Genomic DNA, 16,138 nt, shown 5'->3' with positions numbered 1-16,138 from the left:
GTAGCGCAGTGCTCTGGGAAAATCTTTCAGAGCTCAAGTGGTTAATACAGAAAATGCAGCATGCAGATTTTTAGAATGGTCTGCAATTGAACATTGATATGAAGATATCCTCTGTCTATGCCATTTGCAGCGTCAGAACTCCAGCACAATATATATTATACAGCAACCTGTCTAATGTGGAGAGACGGGTCGTTGACCTTCTCTGCACTGGCTGCTCCTGCCCACACAAAATATGGCAGCCAATGTCAGGGAAACGTCACTTCATTAACCAATAGGAGAAGGTTTCTAGAAGGAAACGTATGATTGGTTGGTTGGGCCTTGGTTTGTTAATAGCCAATAATCGGTCAGACTTGTGGGAGGTGGACCCGGGCCGTGGCTGCAGGGGCCCGGACCAGTTATCGGTGAGGCTTTTCCGTTGTGTCTCCGCCCGGTACGGTGTGAGTGATGTGCGGGCATTGTGTGCGGTGCGGAGTGTGAATGTGCGACACATTCCTGTACACAGGCGGCATTATGTACAGGAATGAACGAGTCACAGGGGCAGGCTGGCCGACAACGACATTTCCCTCCATAGATAGATGAAATCACTGACTGTACCGGAGAGATCGGTCGTGTAGTACAGCAGGTTTCTTATAAAAATCCGGATTGTGTATAGGAATGATAGAAACCCCCCCCCCCCCCGTACTGTACAAGGTGGGCTGGATAGAATGGTACTTCCTGGTATGCTGCCCTCACTTCCCACAATGCAATGCTTAAAGCGTCCTTGTTACACTGCCCTGGATAAATGCTGGTCACCACCAGGTAGGGTTGCCACCTCATGCCTTTAAACCAGGACACACTAATTACACAGGTTCTGAGGCTGATATAATGCACATAAGGCATTAAGTAAGTTCAATTTCCACCTTAATCAGCCTCAGAACCTGTGATAGAATGTATGTCCTGGTTTAAAGGCATGAGGGGGCAACCCTACTGCCAGGACACACAGAAAACAATTGTTCTCTATGTGCCCCTTCCCACAGTAATGCAGCCAGAAGGTGGGGTGCAGTGAGCTGCTACACAATGCTGATATGCTGCATTTTATTGCATCACATGGCACCCCTCATTGACATCCTGGGTAATGACATGAATGAAGTGTCACTTTGTGCGCTTTACATAAAGTCCACACACAAAAAAAAAAAAGGGAATTGTGTGGTGCACTGATATGCCCACCACAGCACTGACTGAACCAGCCCTGCCAGTCCTATTGTGCTGTCCTGCCCCTCCTCTCTTACAAATGGATATATTTTTTAACAAGTTGATTGATATGTTCTGTACAAAGCACAACTTCTGTTTTTTTTCCTAGGTGGAAATTTCTCCCGCCGCATGCACAGATGTGCCACAGGGCTGCAGTTCCAAGAAATTCCCACAGCTCATCTGTGCATGCACAGGTTTCAGCAGCAGCCTGCGCTGGCACAGGAACCTGTTGAACCAGCTGAAACCTGTGCATGCACAGATGAGCTGTGGGATTTTCTTGGGACTGCAGCCCTGTGGCACATCTATGCATGCAGCGGGAGAAATTTCCACATAGGAAAAAAAAACAGAAGTTGTGCTTTGTACAGAACATATCAATCAACTTGTTAAAAAATCTATCCATTTGTAAGAGAGGAGGGGCAGGTCAGCACAATAGGACCTGTGCATGCGCAGGGCTGCAGTCCCAAGAAAAATCCCATAGCTCATCTGTGCATGCACAGGTTTCAGCAGCGGCCTGTGCTGGCACAGGTTTCAGCTGGTTCAACAGGTTCCTGCGCACGCACAGGTTTCAGCAGGTTCTTGTTGGTTCAACAGGTTCCTGCACGCGCGCAGGTTTCAGCAGCGGCCTGCGCTGGCACAGGTTTCAGCAGGTTCCTGCTGGTTCAACAGGTTCTTGCGCGCACACAGGTTTCAGCAGCGGCCTGCGCGCGCACAGGTTTCAGCAGGTTTCAGCTGGTTCAACAGGTTCCTGCGCACGCACAGGTTTCAGCAGGTTCTTGCTGGTTCAACAGGTTCCTGCACGCGCGCAGGTTTCAGCAGCGGCCTGCGCTGGCACAGGTTGCAGCAGGTTCCTGCTGGTTCAACAGGTTCTTGCGCGCACACAGGTTTCAGCAGCGGCCTGCGCGCGCACAGGTTTCAGCAGGTTCCTGCTGGTTCAACAGGTTCAGGCGCACGCACAGGTTTCAGCAGTGGCCTGCGCTGGCACAGGTTTCAGCTGGTTCAACAGGTTCCTGCGCGCGCACTGATTTCAGCAGTGGCCTGCGCTGGCACAGGTTTCAGCAGGTTCCCGCTGGTTCAACAGGTTCCTGTGCACGCATAGGTTTCAGCAGCAGCCTGCGCTGGCACAGGTTTCAGCAGGTTCCTGCTGGTTCAACAGGCCCCTGCGCATGCACAGGTTTGGTTCAACAGGCACAGGTTTCAGCAACGGCCTGCGCGCGCACAGGTTTCAGCAGGTTCCTGCTGGTTCAACAGGTTCCTGCGCATGCACAGGTTTCAGCAGCGGCCTGCGCGCGCACAGGGTTCCCCAGCCATATTTCGCATGCACAGGGTTCCCCATGCACGTGCAATGAATTCGGAGTTCGCAGGTATGCCCCAGGCTTTTCCAGGACCTGATGGCCAATGGGCAAATCTGTGCTGGAGATGGGTCCAGGCGTGTTCGAGTTTCTAGTTCAAACCCGCCTGCCCGATCTTGCCAGTAAGCCGACACTGCCAATTACATGCAGTAAGACATTTCCGGGTCCGCAGCTGCACAGACCGGGAAATGTCTCCCCGCTGTGATTTGTGGTGTGCCGTGTCGGCTTCCTGGCAGGATCAGGCAGGTGGGTTGAGACTTGAATCCCGAACACACCTGAGCCCATCTCTGCACATGTACCCCAATGGTGTACCTGAAGACTGCTGTCTTGCTTTAGGAAGGGTTCACACTGCCGCACGGAGCATCTCACAGCAGGGGTCCGGTGTGTCCCTGTTCACCCTTTCAGGTCTGAATTTTTAGCTAAATTTGAACCTGAAACGGACCAGAAGACACACAGGACTCCTGTGCATTTCGCTCCAGAGTCGCTCCGGTGATAAGTGAACCGGCTCTATAGAGAGCCAGTCACAATCTTCTGACATAAATATTGGATGCGGGGAAACCTGTATCTAATTCCCAATAGTGTGAACCCAGCCTTAAAGTATAATGACACCCTCCTAGACCAAAAAAGCTCCCATATTAGCCTATGTTTGATATGTAATTGCCATAGTTATGCACATGTGATTAGCTATGACAGCAGCCATTTGATGGCTTTACAGCTTAGTTAAAAGCTAATGTAACCATACTTGTAAATGTCAGTCTAGGTGTAAAGTTGCGGGGGGAATGTTAAAAATCTGCAGTAGAGCTGCATTTTACCGCCCCCAACAGTTCCCACTTTAGGCTGATCCTCCTCTTCACCCACCACTTTTGGCACTTTACTTTTTTTTTTTTTTTCTTTTTTTTTAGTGAGTGGGTACCTATTTCTAGCAGGTACCTGCTTCCACTGGAATCGTCTAGGCGTTCTGGGGCACATCACAGGTCCTAGGAGGCTGTGGGACCCTTCAGAGTACAGTACGACTCTTGCATGCACAGTGGGGAGCCAGTTGTGAAGCCTCATGGAGTCACAGTTAGCTTCCCACAGTAAAACGTACCAGTATCAGGGACTCAGCGATTGGTGAAGAGCCTGTCTAGGTGAGGATAGCGCTTGATCCCTGGACAGGTAAGTGTCTTTGTTAAAAGTCAGCAGCTACAATATTTCTGGTTGCTGACTTTTCATTTTTTAAAGATGGTCTTCAGGCTGCATATGCAGCAGACAGAAGTGTGCACACATGGCTGTGTGCAATTCTTTGAATTGCAGCTGGGCCAAATGATCCACCACCCCGGACTTTACCCTGCCGGTTGTGCCTGCCAAACACAACCCTTCAAATGAATGGGCCTGCACAGTGGTGCAGGTTTTTAAGGGTTAAAACGGGTGGTAAGGAGGCAAAAAACACCACCTTACCATCTGGCAAACAAATTCTGAAAAGCGATCCACCACATTAGATAGCTTTTTAACTGCCATTGCTAGTATAAACAAACCCTAGCAGTTATCATTCAAGACTTACCTTGGTAGTAACTGTTTTGGGAAACCGTTAAATTGGTGGGTTTAGTTCTGCTTTAAATCCAGGGGTACAGAGTATAGGGTTTAATATATACCTCTTTCCTTCCTCCTGAAACCTTCTTCCTTTCTGTACGACTGATCTCCCACAGCCTCTACTGTAAGGCATTGAGGCCGATGGTCACAACATATGTATACATAAAACACACGACCAATAGTCCAGAGTATAATGAGGGCCCCATCTTCAGAGCACCAGTGAGAAGAGCTCTAGCTGCCAGGGAGTGAGGAATAAAGTATGTATTACAGCGTCTTCCTCTATCCCTAGACTTAAAGCGGAGTTCCGGCCTCAAATACCTTTTTAACTAAAAATACCCCTATAATATTAATCCACCGCCCTTTGCAGAACTGCTTTTCTCATACTTACAAGGTGTACAGTATTGGATTTTATTCAAAATCTTACTTTTAAAAACGCTGTCTGGGCGCGGCCATCTTAGATGTGGGCATCTGAAGCGGCAGTGTAATCTGCTGTGTCCTTCTTCCTGATTCCAGGGAGTTCTTCCTGATTCCAGGCTCCTGGGAGTGATGACAAACCGCTCCCAGGATGCAGTTGCAATGCAAAGGCGGAAGTGATGTCAGTGGCCGATGCCACAGAGGGGGGAGAAGGAGGAAGTACAATCAAAAATGCCCTGAAAATAAGGTAAGGGACCCCCGAAAAAAATGGAAAATGCCCAATTGTTGATCAGCTTAGCGAGCACTCCAGGAATCACTAAAGATGCAAAATAGGCTGGAACTCCACTTTAAGCCAGCCAACTGTATTAAAGTAATCCCTCTTCTGGCCAGTACTACACTGCTTTGCCACTGCAAACGCTACAATAAAGGGCATCAAGACACAAGGAGGGGGGGGGGTACTAGGTTCAGGTCTGGTCACTTTAGTGCTAGTTCACACCAGATGCAGTCCAGTGCAGTTTTTTTTTCTGCATGAAAAATGCATGCACAATGTTTTCCATGTATTCCCAATGGCCCTAGTTCACACTGGCGCAGTCAGTAGAACATGCTACATTTTTTTCTGCACAGAACTACATAATGGAACACAGCAAAACATATCAAAAAAGCAACGGAGCTGCGTGTGGTGTGAACTGTAAGCAAAAACTCATCCGGAGCGTATCCGGAGTGCATTATTTTTGTGGCGTGAACTGGCCCTTAAAGTGAACCTGTTGCTTTTCTCTTTGCTTGTTTTTTTTTCTATAAACTATCAATCAGCTGATTGTCAGGAGCTTTGAGTGGCATGATATTTTTGCAGGTATATAGAAAACAGGTGAAAAAGAAGCCTGCCTAGCAAGATCAGGGAGCATGTGAGCTGCATTGCGGCTGTGTTGTGGCTTTTGTTAGCACTAAGCTCATTATATCAGGCATTTGAGTATCACATAATAGAGCTTTGTGAATGAAACATAACTGGTAGTACATTTACTTTGTATAGGAAGCTAAGGGGCCCTAGTGGGTTCTTCTTGTGGAGGTGGTGCTGGCGAATTTTGGATGTGAGCTACTTTAGAAACTCTGCATCTTTGGATTGTGAAAGGAAACTATGGCACTGGGGAAATCCCATACAAATAGTATCTATGGTGCAGAATCAGGGATTTGTACAGTTAGTATTTAGTGATTGGACTACACAGTGATACTCTATGGCAGAAAGTTGTGCTCGAAGTTTATATTTTGTGACACAGGTTGGTAAATTGCACACTTATGAAAAACCTTTAAAACATGCACTGTTGGTGGGGTTTGAAAACAATTTTGTAGAACCCAGTGGAAACCACTGGGGAAAGGGGGGCAATCAAATAGGGGAATTTCTGAAAGCCTAAGTCCATGTTTTCTGTCACTTGAGTGCCGGTTCACACTGGTACAATGCAGGAACCCTGCAAATCCACTGTGGCTTCCCGCATCACAGGCAGTTCACACTGCCATATGCCAACTGCTGGGAGTGTCATTACAAAGTTAACAACACCCCCCAGATTAGTTTGCATATCGCAGTGTGAACTGTCAATTTGGACAGGAATTGGATCGCATAGGTGTGAACACCCATGCGACCAAATTCTGGTGCAGTACAGTTCATATTCCTATCGCACACCTTCCTGGTTTGTAGGCACCTGTATACTGGGTGCTGAAGCGATCACCAGCTGGCCACTGGATCAGTTACAAGTAAATACATATTTGCCAGCAAACCAAGGATCTTGCAAAAGCAGTCAAAAAACTTTATTCCAGAGAAGATCACATCAAAAAAATATATAGTGCAACGTTTCGGAGCCCCATCGTCAGGCATGTGATTCTGTTGAAGAGACAAGAACTCACTGCTCAAGGTGGTGTGATTGCCTGATGACTCACACCGGTGCATGCCCCGACTCGCCTTCGTGAAAACTTGATAAAGGAAAAGGAATTGGCAGCACTCCAGGTTGAGTCAAAATCCAGATTTATTGACTGGACATCCAAATATGACAATCGTGACAAGGTAGATGCGTTTCACACACTGACTGTGTGCTTAATCATTACGAAATGATTGGTAATGATTAAGCACACAGTGTGTGAAACGCGTCTACCTTGTCATATTGTCGCGTCTACGATTGTCATATTTGGATGTCCAGTCAATAAATCTGGATTTTGACTGAACCTGGAATGCTGCCAATTCCTTTTCTTTTATCATGTGATTCTGTTGCAGACCAAAAAAAAGGGTCCTGCGCGACTTTGGTCTGAATGTGATGCAAATTCAGCCATACAATCTGCATGGCTGAATTTGCATCGCACAGACATCGCAAGTGATTTGCAGAGCAGTGTGCTGTGAATCACATGCGATATCTGACATTGCTATAGTGTGAACAGGCACTGAATTTCTTTGTTTGGAGCAACTGAGTGATGTGGCTGCTGTGAGCACTGTACTATACTGTATATCGCTGTGTTCTAGCAACGTCTGTAACTTCCTATGTTTTCTTTAATCAATGAATACAAGGCTTCCTGTGGTTGGCTGAGATGGAAATTATCCATCCACCTGCCTCTCTATCTCAGCCAATCAGGGGAGGCTTTGTATTTATTGATAAAATACAAGGCTCTGAAGAACTCTGCCCAAATCAATTTTGTTCCATCAGCAGACAGGAAGTCTCCCAGAACACATTGCTGCATACTACATGAAGCTAATGTCACACACACAGCAGATGCATCACTTAGTAAAGGACATTTTGTTTGGCCCAAATTAAGTGTTTAAAATGTCAGACAACATGGGCTTTAAAGGAGACCTTAAGTTACAGCTTAACGTGGAATTTCCCCCTTCTCTCCCTCCTCTCTGCCTGATTTAGAATAGTTTATTTTGGGGGTGGGGGGCGGGTATCTTGTGTTGACAGGTACTCCCGCTTCTGCTTGGATCGCCTAGGCAATCTCAGCAAAGTTCTCCTCCCCTCTTTCCCAATCAAACCCCCCCCCCACCTTTCTTCCTGACCGCAAGAGTCTTGGATACATCACAGGTCCCAGTAAGCGAAGGGACCATTTAGAGCAGGCATGTCCAACCTGCGGCCCAGAACTGCAGGCAATGCGGCCCACTGACCCCTGACAATTTTATTTTTTGCTGGGAAGGAAGTCGGGTCGGGGGCATGGCCACAGCGGCTTCCAACTAACAGTAGGCAGAGGCTGCCTCGGAGTGGGGGGGGGGGGGGGGGAGGAGGCGAGCATGTGCAGTGTTTCTGACTCTTACCACCATGACCACTTCAAATCACTGAAGTGGTCATGGTGGTTAGAGGGTTCCTTTAATATCTCTCAGAACAAGTAAACCTCTGTATACTGATTCCATTTAATTTGATCATCCTCTAGTTGTGTTAAATTAGTGCAGGGGGCGCGGCGGCATTTTATTACTTGTGTACCTTAACTGTAGTATATATTTTATATGCGGCCCGAGAAAATTTCTCTACATTCAATGTGGCCCAGAGAAGCCAAAAGGTTGGACATCCATGATTTAGAGGGTGCATTGCGGCTCGTGCATGCCCAGTGGGAAGCCACAAGGAGTCACAGCTGGCCTCTCAGTGAATGTACCAGTGCCAGGAACCCAAAGAACTGGCCTGGGTGAGGACGGCACGTGGACAGGTGAGTGTAGTTTTATACAGTGTTTTTTTTTTTTTTTTTTTTTTTTTTTTTTTTTTTTTTTTTTAGCTGCTGACTTTTAATTTTTGCAGTTGTAACTAAAGCTGCTCTTTAACCACTTCCGGACCACCCGCTGCAGTTTTATGTCGGTACTTAAACATTAAATACAGTGTTATGGCAGCAGATATCTGCCATAACCCCAGTATTTTCTTACAGGGCGGGCAGTCTTCTTTCACATAAAAGTGGTCCCAGCGGCGAATTTGCTGCAGGATCACTTTTATGGGCGGTGGGAAAGGTGACCCCCCTCCTGCTGCTTCCCAGTCGTTTTCTCTGTTTACCGGAGCCGTCAGTAGCAGGGAAAATTTATCTGGTCCATCCATGTCCCAGGCAGGAAGTCAAGTGAGGGCAAGATGTTCCCCACTCGACTCTATGGCCTTGGAGGACCGGAGTGATGTCATACGTCGTTTCCTCCCAACAGTCTTAACGGGCCCATTTTTTATTCTTGCTGGAAAAAAATACTTTTTTTTATTTTTTGCTTTTAAGGGTAGATGTGAGATCTGAGGTCATTTTGACCCCAGATCTCACTTTAAAGAGAACCTGTTCTGCTTATTTCTATTACAAGGGATGTTTAAAGGGACAGTGTGAAAAAAAAAGAAAAACTTGCGCGCAGAAGCGAACGCATACACAAGTCACACCCACATATGTAGATGATGTTCAAACTAAACTTGACGTATTGCCGCGATCGTTAGAGTGAGAGCAATAATTCTAGCCCTAGACCTCCTCTGTAACTTTAAACTGGTAACCTGTAGAATTTTTTAAAGTGTCACCTATAGAGATTTTTAAGTACCAATGTTTGTCTCCATTCTACGAGCGTGCACAATTTTGAAGCATGACATGTTGGTTATCTATTTACTCCGCATAACATTATCTTTCACATTATAGATAAAAATTGGGCTAACTTTACTGTTTTCTTATTTTTTAATTAAAAAAAGTGTATTTTTTCCAAAATATATTGCGTTTGTAAGACCGCTGCGCAAATATGGTGTGATATAAAGTATTGCAACGATCTCCATTTGATTCTGCAGGGGCCATTCTAAAAAAAAAAAAAAAAAAAAAAAAAAAATATATATATATATATATATATATGTTTGGGGGTTCTAAGTCATTTTCTAGCAAAAAATACTGATTTTAACTTGTAAACAACAAGTGTCAGAACTCGGCCTGGTCCTTAAGTGGTTAAAGCAGAACTCCAGCCAAGAAAAGAGATATAAAATAGCCAATTTAAAGATAAAATAGAAATGCACCTTTTTGTTGCAATATTTACTTACTGTCAATTTGAGCTCTCCCCCAGAGTGCAATATCCTGCAACTGGATATTTAAAGAGCAACCGCACGCTGCTGGTGTCCTCTCTGTGCTACCTCTTCTATAAACAGGATCTCAATGTTAGGCTGCCAGCATTGTGTAAATTTATAGAGCTCTGATTGGCTCAAAGTGTTGAATCATCTTCCCTGATTCTTGCAGTGCAGGTGGTTACGGAATTTACATTTCTTTTTATTATTTTTGTAAATATGCTAGTTGTGTTTGAAAAGTATTTATATTTTGGATATATATCTAGATTATTTTTTAACTCTACATTTTGTTCATTTTTAGCATAAATGGAGAGGCTAATTTTATACTTTGTCCCAACCTTAGCTATTCTTTTGCGTATGGCATAAAAGAAACTCTTGTGAACAATGAGCGGAGAGCCGGATGCGCTGGCAGTTGTTAATCAGCTGCGGGACTTGGCTTCAGATCCGTTAAACCGCCGAGCCATTGTACAGGATCAAGGATGTCTCCCAGGCCTCATCTTATTCCTTGACCATCCCAATCCTGAAGTGGTTTACTCTGCTCTTCTGGTAAGTGTATTTAGATATTTTTTTTTCCTTTTAATGAAGTCTGCTAATTATAGCTACAATTTTAAAAATGATGAAATTAGAATGATAAAATAATGAATGTGTTTCTCTTTCTTTCATTGATGGACACAGCTCCCATTGGGTTATACTGCCCTCTACTGGAGTAGGACAAGGCGGAAAAAAAGTCTGGCTACACCTATGGGCAGTTCCAGGGGGTGTACTCCTTCTCTGTGCTATAGGTATTCAGTTTTTTTTCTGCCTAGTCAGGAGTAAGAACCTAGTTCCTTGCTGGGACCTCTGGTCCTGACAATTTTGACTTTTTTCTCCTGTTTTTTTTCCTGTGAGATCTACAATCAACTGCCGTGCTGGGCAATCTAGATCCAGTGGTCACCCCATCTGGCTATCGAGCGCACGCAGACCTCACTCCGCGCTAGGTCGGCCGCAACGTAGCCCCACCAAACTGGGGGCTGGCCTTGCAAGTAAAAAGCCTTGCAAGGCCGCATATGACCAGGACTTGGCCCGAGTCGCAGCATTCCTCCTGGCCGACAGCCCCCCATTTAGATGGAGAGAAGGTTCTGTTTGGAGCTGTGCCCACCTGGTTCCTGGTATGGTAAGTGACTGTCCCCCCCCCCCCCCCCTCTCCCCCCGGAGGGTTTTGGGGTGGACGTGGGCCCCTCCATGGGACGGTCGGACCCTTGGGTTCCCCTCCCTCCATTAGGCACCCCCCTCATCGCCCCCCCCCTCCTCCTTTGCTGACGCTGGGGCTGTGCGGTGGCCTGGTCCACCACCTGGGTCCCTGGGAGCCTCGTGGTGCTGCCATTTTGCTGTAGCCTATGTGTTCACTGCACGGCGGCCATGTTTGTGTAGTCCGGTGGCCATTTTGCGGTGGTTCGACCAGTGAAAATAGTGGTGGCCATGACAAGGGAGCCTTGTGGGTGGCGATTTCGGCGGTTGGAGCCCCTCCTCATCCCCTGGTGCTGACTCCGGGATCTTTTCACTTCCTCATCGCTACAAGTGGTGTCCAGATTATCCTGGTGGCTGCAGGTGCCTGTTTCTGCTTTGTGGTGAATCTGGTGGGGTCTTTTACCTTTCTGCTGTGGATCGATTAGGTGCTCTGGGGGTGTCCTTTAGCAGTGTTTTTACACCTTTTCTTGTGGGGGTCCCCCTATTGACTCATGAAGTCTTTGGAGCACTTTTCCCCACTTTATCCCCTCTGAGGCTATGGGGCCCTCCAGGTCCCAAACATCCATCGATGCACTGACAGAGGTCCTGGAGTCCTTTGTGTTCTTGTTTTTGGGCGACGGGCTAGTAAAAAGCACCCCCTGCCTCATCTGACTCCTTGGATCCTGAATGTGATTCAGCTGCCGCGGACTTGGGTCACTCTGCTGAGTCCGCGACCATGCGCCCTGAGTTCTCGCATAGTGAGGATGATTCCTCCACTTTGCAACCGTGCACGAAAAGGTGCTGGTGGATGCACAGATTGTATCTGTGCGTGAAACCTTAAAAATTTAGGACGCAGCTGCGACGGAGGCACTCACAAGATATATCCAGAGCGGCAAAGGTGTTTCCTTTCCCCGCCTATATTGACAGAATTTTCACTAAAGAGTGGGAATCTGTGGATCCAAGCGAACTTGGTCTAGCAAGTCGAGATTCGGACAAGACTCCTTCAGAATGAAGGTACACCCTCGCCCGTATCAGGGGTGGGGGGGACGTCTTTGCTGGTTTCTGGACCTGTGGACTTCCATGGTACAAGACAGGTGGGTCCACAAAGTCATACGGTCCAGCTACAACAAGATCGAGTTTCGCTCTTACCCCCCGGCAAGGTTCTTTCCCTCAAACTTGCGTCTGTCCCCGAACCACCTACAGGGTCTGTTTGGATCGGTAAAGACCTGTTACTTCAAGGGGTGATTGTACCAGTTCCGACATCGGAACGTTTTCAGGGTTTTACTCAAACCGGTTTACAGTTCCCAGGAAGGAAGGCAAGGTGCGTCCATCCCTGGACCTCAAGGCGCTGAACTGCTTTGTGCGGGTGTAGGAGTTCAGAATGGAGTCCATTCGCACGGTGGTGGCATCCCTGCATCAGGGGGATTTTCTTGCTTCTACATTCCAATGTGTGCCGGTCTCCAGTGCTTGCTCCGCTTTGCAGTGGGAGAGGAGCTTTATCAGTTTGTGGTGATACCCTTTGGTCTCGCCTCTGCTCCTTGGGTCTTCACAAAGTGTTAGCTCCGGTGCTAGCATTTTTTTTTTTTACGCCAACGGGGGATCGCGGTACTGGACTACTTGGACGACCTCCTCCTACGGGCATAGTCTCCTACTGCTCTGGTGGAAAACCTGGAAATCACCATACGAATTCTGAGGGAGCTTGGCTGGATTGTGACTTTTTTTAGAAGTCTGCTCTGGTTCCGTCCACAAAGCTGGACTATCTGGGTCTGACTCTGGACTCGAGTGTTGGCCCGAGTGCTCCTTCCTCTGGACAAACTCCAGAATCTGCAGGCTGTGCAGCGGATGGTCCTCCCTGGGACTGATGGTGTCTACCTTCGAGGCGGTTCCATTTGCACAGTTCCATACGAGGTCCCTGCAAAGGGAGATTCTGGCCAAATGGGATTGACTCCCCACAGTCTCTGGACAATCAGATCCAGGTGAGCCGGGGAACAAAAGAGTCCCTGACATGGTGGCTTCTTTCTCCAGCGCTTCGGCTGAACAAATCCTTCCTCCCCTTTATAGGACAGTGGTCCCTACGGATTCCAGCCTGTCTGGCTGGGGAGGCGTCCTTGGCAAAAATTCTGCTCAGAAGAGTCCAGACTACCGATCAATGCCTTGGAACTCTGAGCGATCAGACTGTGCCTGATTTCTGAGATGTCCAGTGCGCATTCAATCGGACAATGCCACAGCCGTGGCTTATGTCAATCACCAGGGGGGCACAAGAAGTGTCCTGGCGGCTCTGGAGCTAGCCGGCATTCTAAGATGGGCAGAACGGTTCGTTCCAGCCCTCTCCGCCGTATACGTTCCTCGGGGTGGATAACTGGCAGGTGGATTACTTCAGTCGGCATGAGTTTGACCAAGGGGCGTGGTCCCTTTATCCGGAGGGGTTTCATCAGTTTTTGCCTCCGGTGAGGCATTTCCGAGGTGGATCTATTGGCGTCCCGGCTCCACAGAAAGGTGCAGAGATTTGTGGCTCGGTCACGGGATCCTCTGGCGGACGACAGACACGCTGGTGGCCCCGTGGGGTCAGTATCATCTGATTTACGCATTTCCTTCTCTCAAGCTTCTGCCAAGACTTCTACGCAGGATCGAGGCAGAAGGGATTCTGGTCATCATAGTGGCCCCGGACTGGCCTTGCCGGGATGGTACGCCGATTTGGTGCGGCGGGTCACCAAAGTTCCTCAGAAGCTTCCTCTCGGGGAGGATCTGCTCTGCTGCCCCAAGGACCAATCTTCCATCCTGCTTTACTGTCGCTGGCCTTGACTGCTTGGCTGTTGAATGCCAGGTCCTGTTGGATAGAGGTTTGTCGGTGATTCCAACACGGTTAATAGCTAGGAAATCTACTTCTAGGAAGGTCTTTCATCGTACTTAGAAGACGTACATTGCATGGTGTAAGTCTCTTGGGGATCATCCTCGTTCCTTTTCGGTGGCTCGGATCTTGACCTTCCTTCAACAGGAGGTTGAGTAGAAACTGGCCTTGAGTACCATCAAGGGCCAGGTGTCGGCCTTAGTGGTCGTCTTTCAATGACCCCTGACCACACACTCCCTGGTGCATACTTTTCTTCAGGGAGTTTGGCACTTGGCTCATCCAGTGTGGTCTCCGTTACCGCCTTGGGACCTCAATTTGGTGCTCTTAGTCTTCCAGAAGCCTCCCTTTGAGAATCTTCGGGAGATTTCCCTGCAACGTTGTCCCAGAAGGTGGCCTTTTTGGTGGCTATCACATCTGCGTGCAGGGTGTCGGAATTGGTGGCATTATCCTGTCGTTCACCTTAGTTGGTGGTTCAGAGCTAAGGGGATCTTTGCCCCTGTCCGTCATTCCTTCCAAAGGTTCTCTGATGTTCATTTGAATGAAGACATTGTGTTGCCTTCCCTGTGTCCCATGCCAAAACATTCTAAATAAATTGCTTTGCATGCCTTGGATGTGGTTCGAGCGATTAAGGTGTACCTGGCAGCTACAAAGTCTTTTAGGAAGTCAGACTCAATATTTTTGATCACAGATGGGCCTCGGAAAGGGTTGTCCGCTTCCTCTACGACCATTTCCAGATGGATCAGACAGATGGTGATTTAGGCCTATTTCATCAAGGGTCGGGTTCCTCCTTTCCCTGTCAAGACGCACTTTATTCGGGCACTCAGTGCCTCCCGTCATCAGGCGTCAGTGAAGCAGATTTGCAAGGCGGCTACCTGGTTGTCGGTGCACACTCTCACAAAGCTTTATAAAGTGGATGTGTTGGCATCTGCGGATGCTTCTTTTGGCCGCAAGGTTTTGCAGGCTGCTGTTTAGAGGACCTGGTCTTCTTTGAGGGTGTATCGTGTGTGTTGTTTTTTTTTTTTTTTCTTCAGGTGAGCTCCACTTGTTTTGATTGAGCTCCTGTTTCCTGGTTGGCTACTTTTTTAGCCTTGGGAATTTATTTTCCGCTGTTTCCACCCTTCATGTTTAACACTGGTTTGGGACGTCCCAATGGTTAAAAAGATCAGGAGCTGTGTCCGTCAATGAACCAAAGAGAAAATGGGATTTTTGACTTATCGTAAAATCCATTTCCCTGATGTTCATTGACGGACACAGCACCCATCCCTCTGTGGAGTTGTAATTCTTCTGACACTGCTTGTAACAAAACTACCTGTACCTATAGCAGAGAGAGGGAGTATACCCCCTGGGATTGCCCATAGGTGTAGCCAGACATTTTTTTCCACCTAGTGTCCTACTCCTGTAGGGGGCAGTATAAACCAATAGCTAAGAAGATCAGGAGCTGTGTCTGTCAATGAACATCAGAAAAAATATATTTTGACCATACACTGTTTTCACCAGTGCTTTGACTGATCATAATGCTAGTGAAAATTGTGTGGTGCATGGGCAGCATTACTGATTTAAGAAAAGAGGTTAGAATGAGAGGAGAATCTAAAGGGCTAAGTTTGTTTTTCTAGCTAGCTAAAATTTTAATTTCAGTTTAGCCAAAACGTCTTTATTTTTATTTTTTTATTTAGGGAAGGGTGTAGAAGGGTAGAACCTCTGCCATGTGTGTATTACATGCAGAGATGTATAGTAACGAAGTAGAACTACTTAAGTACTGTACTTAAGTACCGAAATGCGGTATCTGTACTTTCCTAGAGTAGAATTTTTTTCTCCTACTTCTACTTTTACTTCACTACATTTTTTTGATGATTTCGATACTTCTACTCAAGTATTTTTTTTTTGTGCTGCATAGTTACTCGTTACTTTTAAAAAAATTACCACTGCCAGAACAGTAGATGGCAGGTTGCATAAAGCTCAAAAAAATGTGTATAATGTCATTTGTAAATCAGCGCATACGAAAATAAAGGCTGTGTATAATAAAAGCTGCTATACCAAATCTTTCCAATAAAAAGAAAATATGAAACAAACAAATAAATGGTGCTACGGCGCTTAAAGTGCATCAAGAAACTACTAACAAACACAGGTTAATCATTTGAATAAATCATTTGAAATAATAAAAAACAATATGATGTTCAAACTTTTGACTTCTTTCTTTAATAACTACATAACACAGTACTTGTACTTCTACTTTCAGTACTTGAGTAGAATTTTTTTTTCAAAACTACTGGTACTTTTTACTTTTAGTACTTAAGTAGCAATTTTTTTGAAAAAACTACTTGCAATACTTAAGTAAAAAAAATGTTGAATACTTTAGTACTTCTACTTAAGTAACTTTTTCTGTGAGCACTTCCACTTCTACTCAAGTCACTTTTTGATCGAGCACTTGTACTTTTACTCAAGTAGAAATTTTGAGTACTTTATACAAGTCTGATTACATGTGTTGCCATTGGGAAGATTTCCCCTCACTT

At 46.6% G+C, this 16,138-nt stretch overlaps 1 protein-coding gene across 3 annotated transcripts in view; it reads left to right on the top strand.

The window, feature by feature from the left end:
• The first annotated feature begins 281 nt into the window (after positions 1-281).
• Positions 282-16,138, top strand: part of ARMC1 (armadillo repeat containing 1) — a 69,245-nt gene continuing 53,388 nt past the window's right edge. The window contains exons 1-2 of one of the 3 annotated variants that reach the window (XM_082259148.1): positions 282-401; positions 9,918-10,120. In XM_082259148.1, coding sequence (XP_082115274.1) covers positions 9,959-10,120 — 162 coding nt within the window. In that variant the 5' untranslated portion in view covers positions 282-401; positions 9,918-9,958. Of the gene's footprint in view, positions 438-9,917; positions 10,121-16,138 lie in introns of all 3 variants that reach the window. The other 2 variants (XM_082259147.1, XM_082259149.1) reach the window with 2 other exon arrangements.

This window comes from Pelophylax lessonae (assembly GCF_965119305.1).
Source record: "Pelophylax lessonae genome assembly, chromosome: 5".
In the NCBI taxonomy this organism is placed as follows: Eukaryota; Metazoa; Chordata; class Amphibia; order Anura; family Ranidae; genus Pelophylax; species Pelophylax lessonae.
Note: the sequence above shows the minus strand (reverse complement) of the source record. Positions and strands in the feature narration are given on the sequence as shown.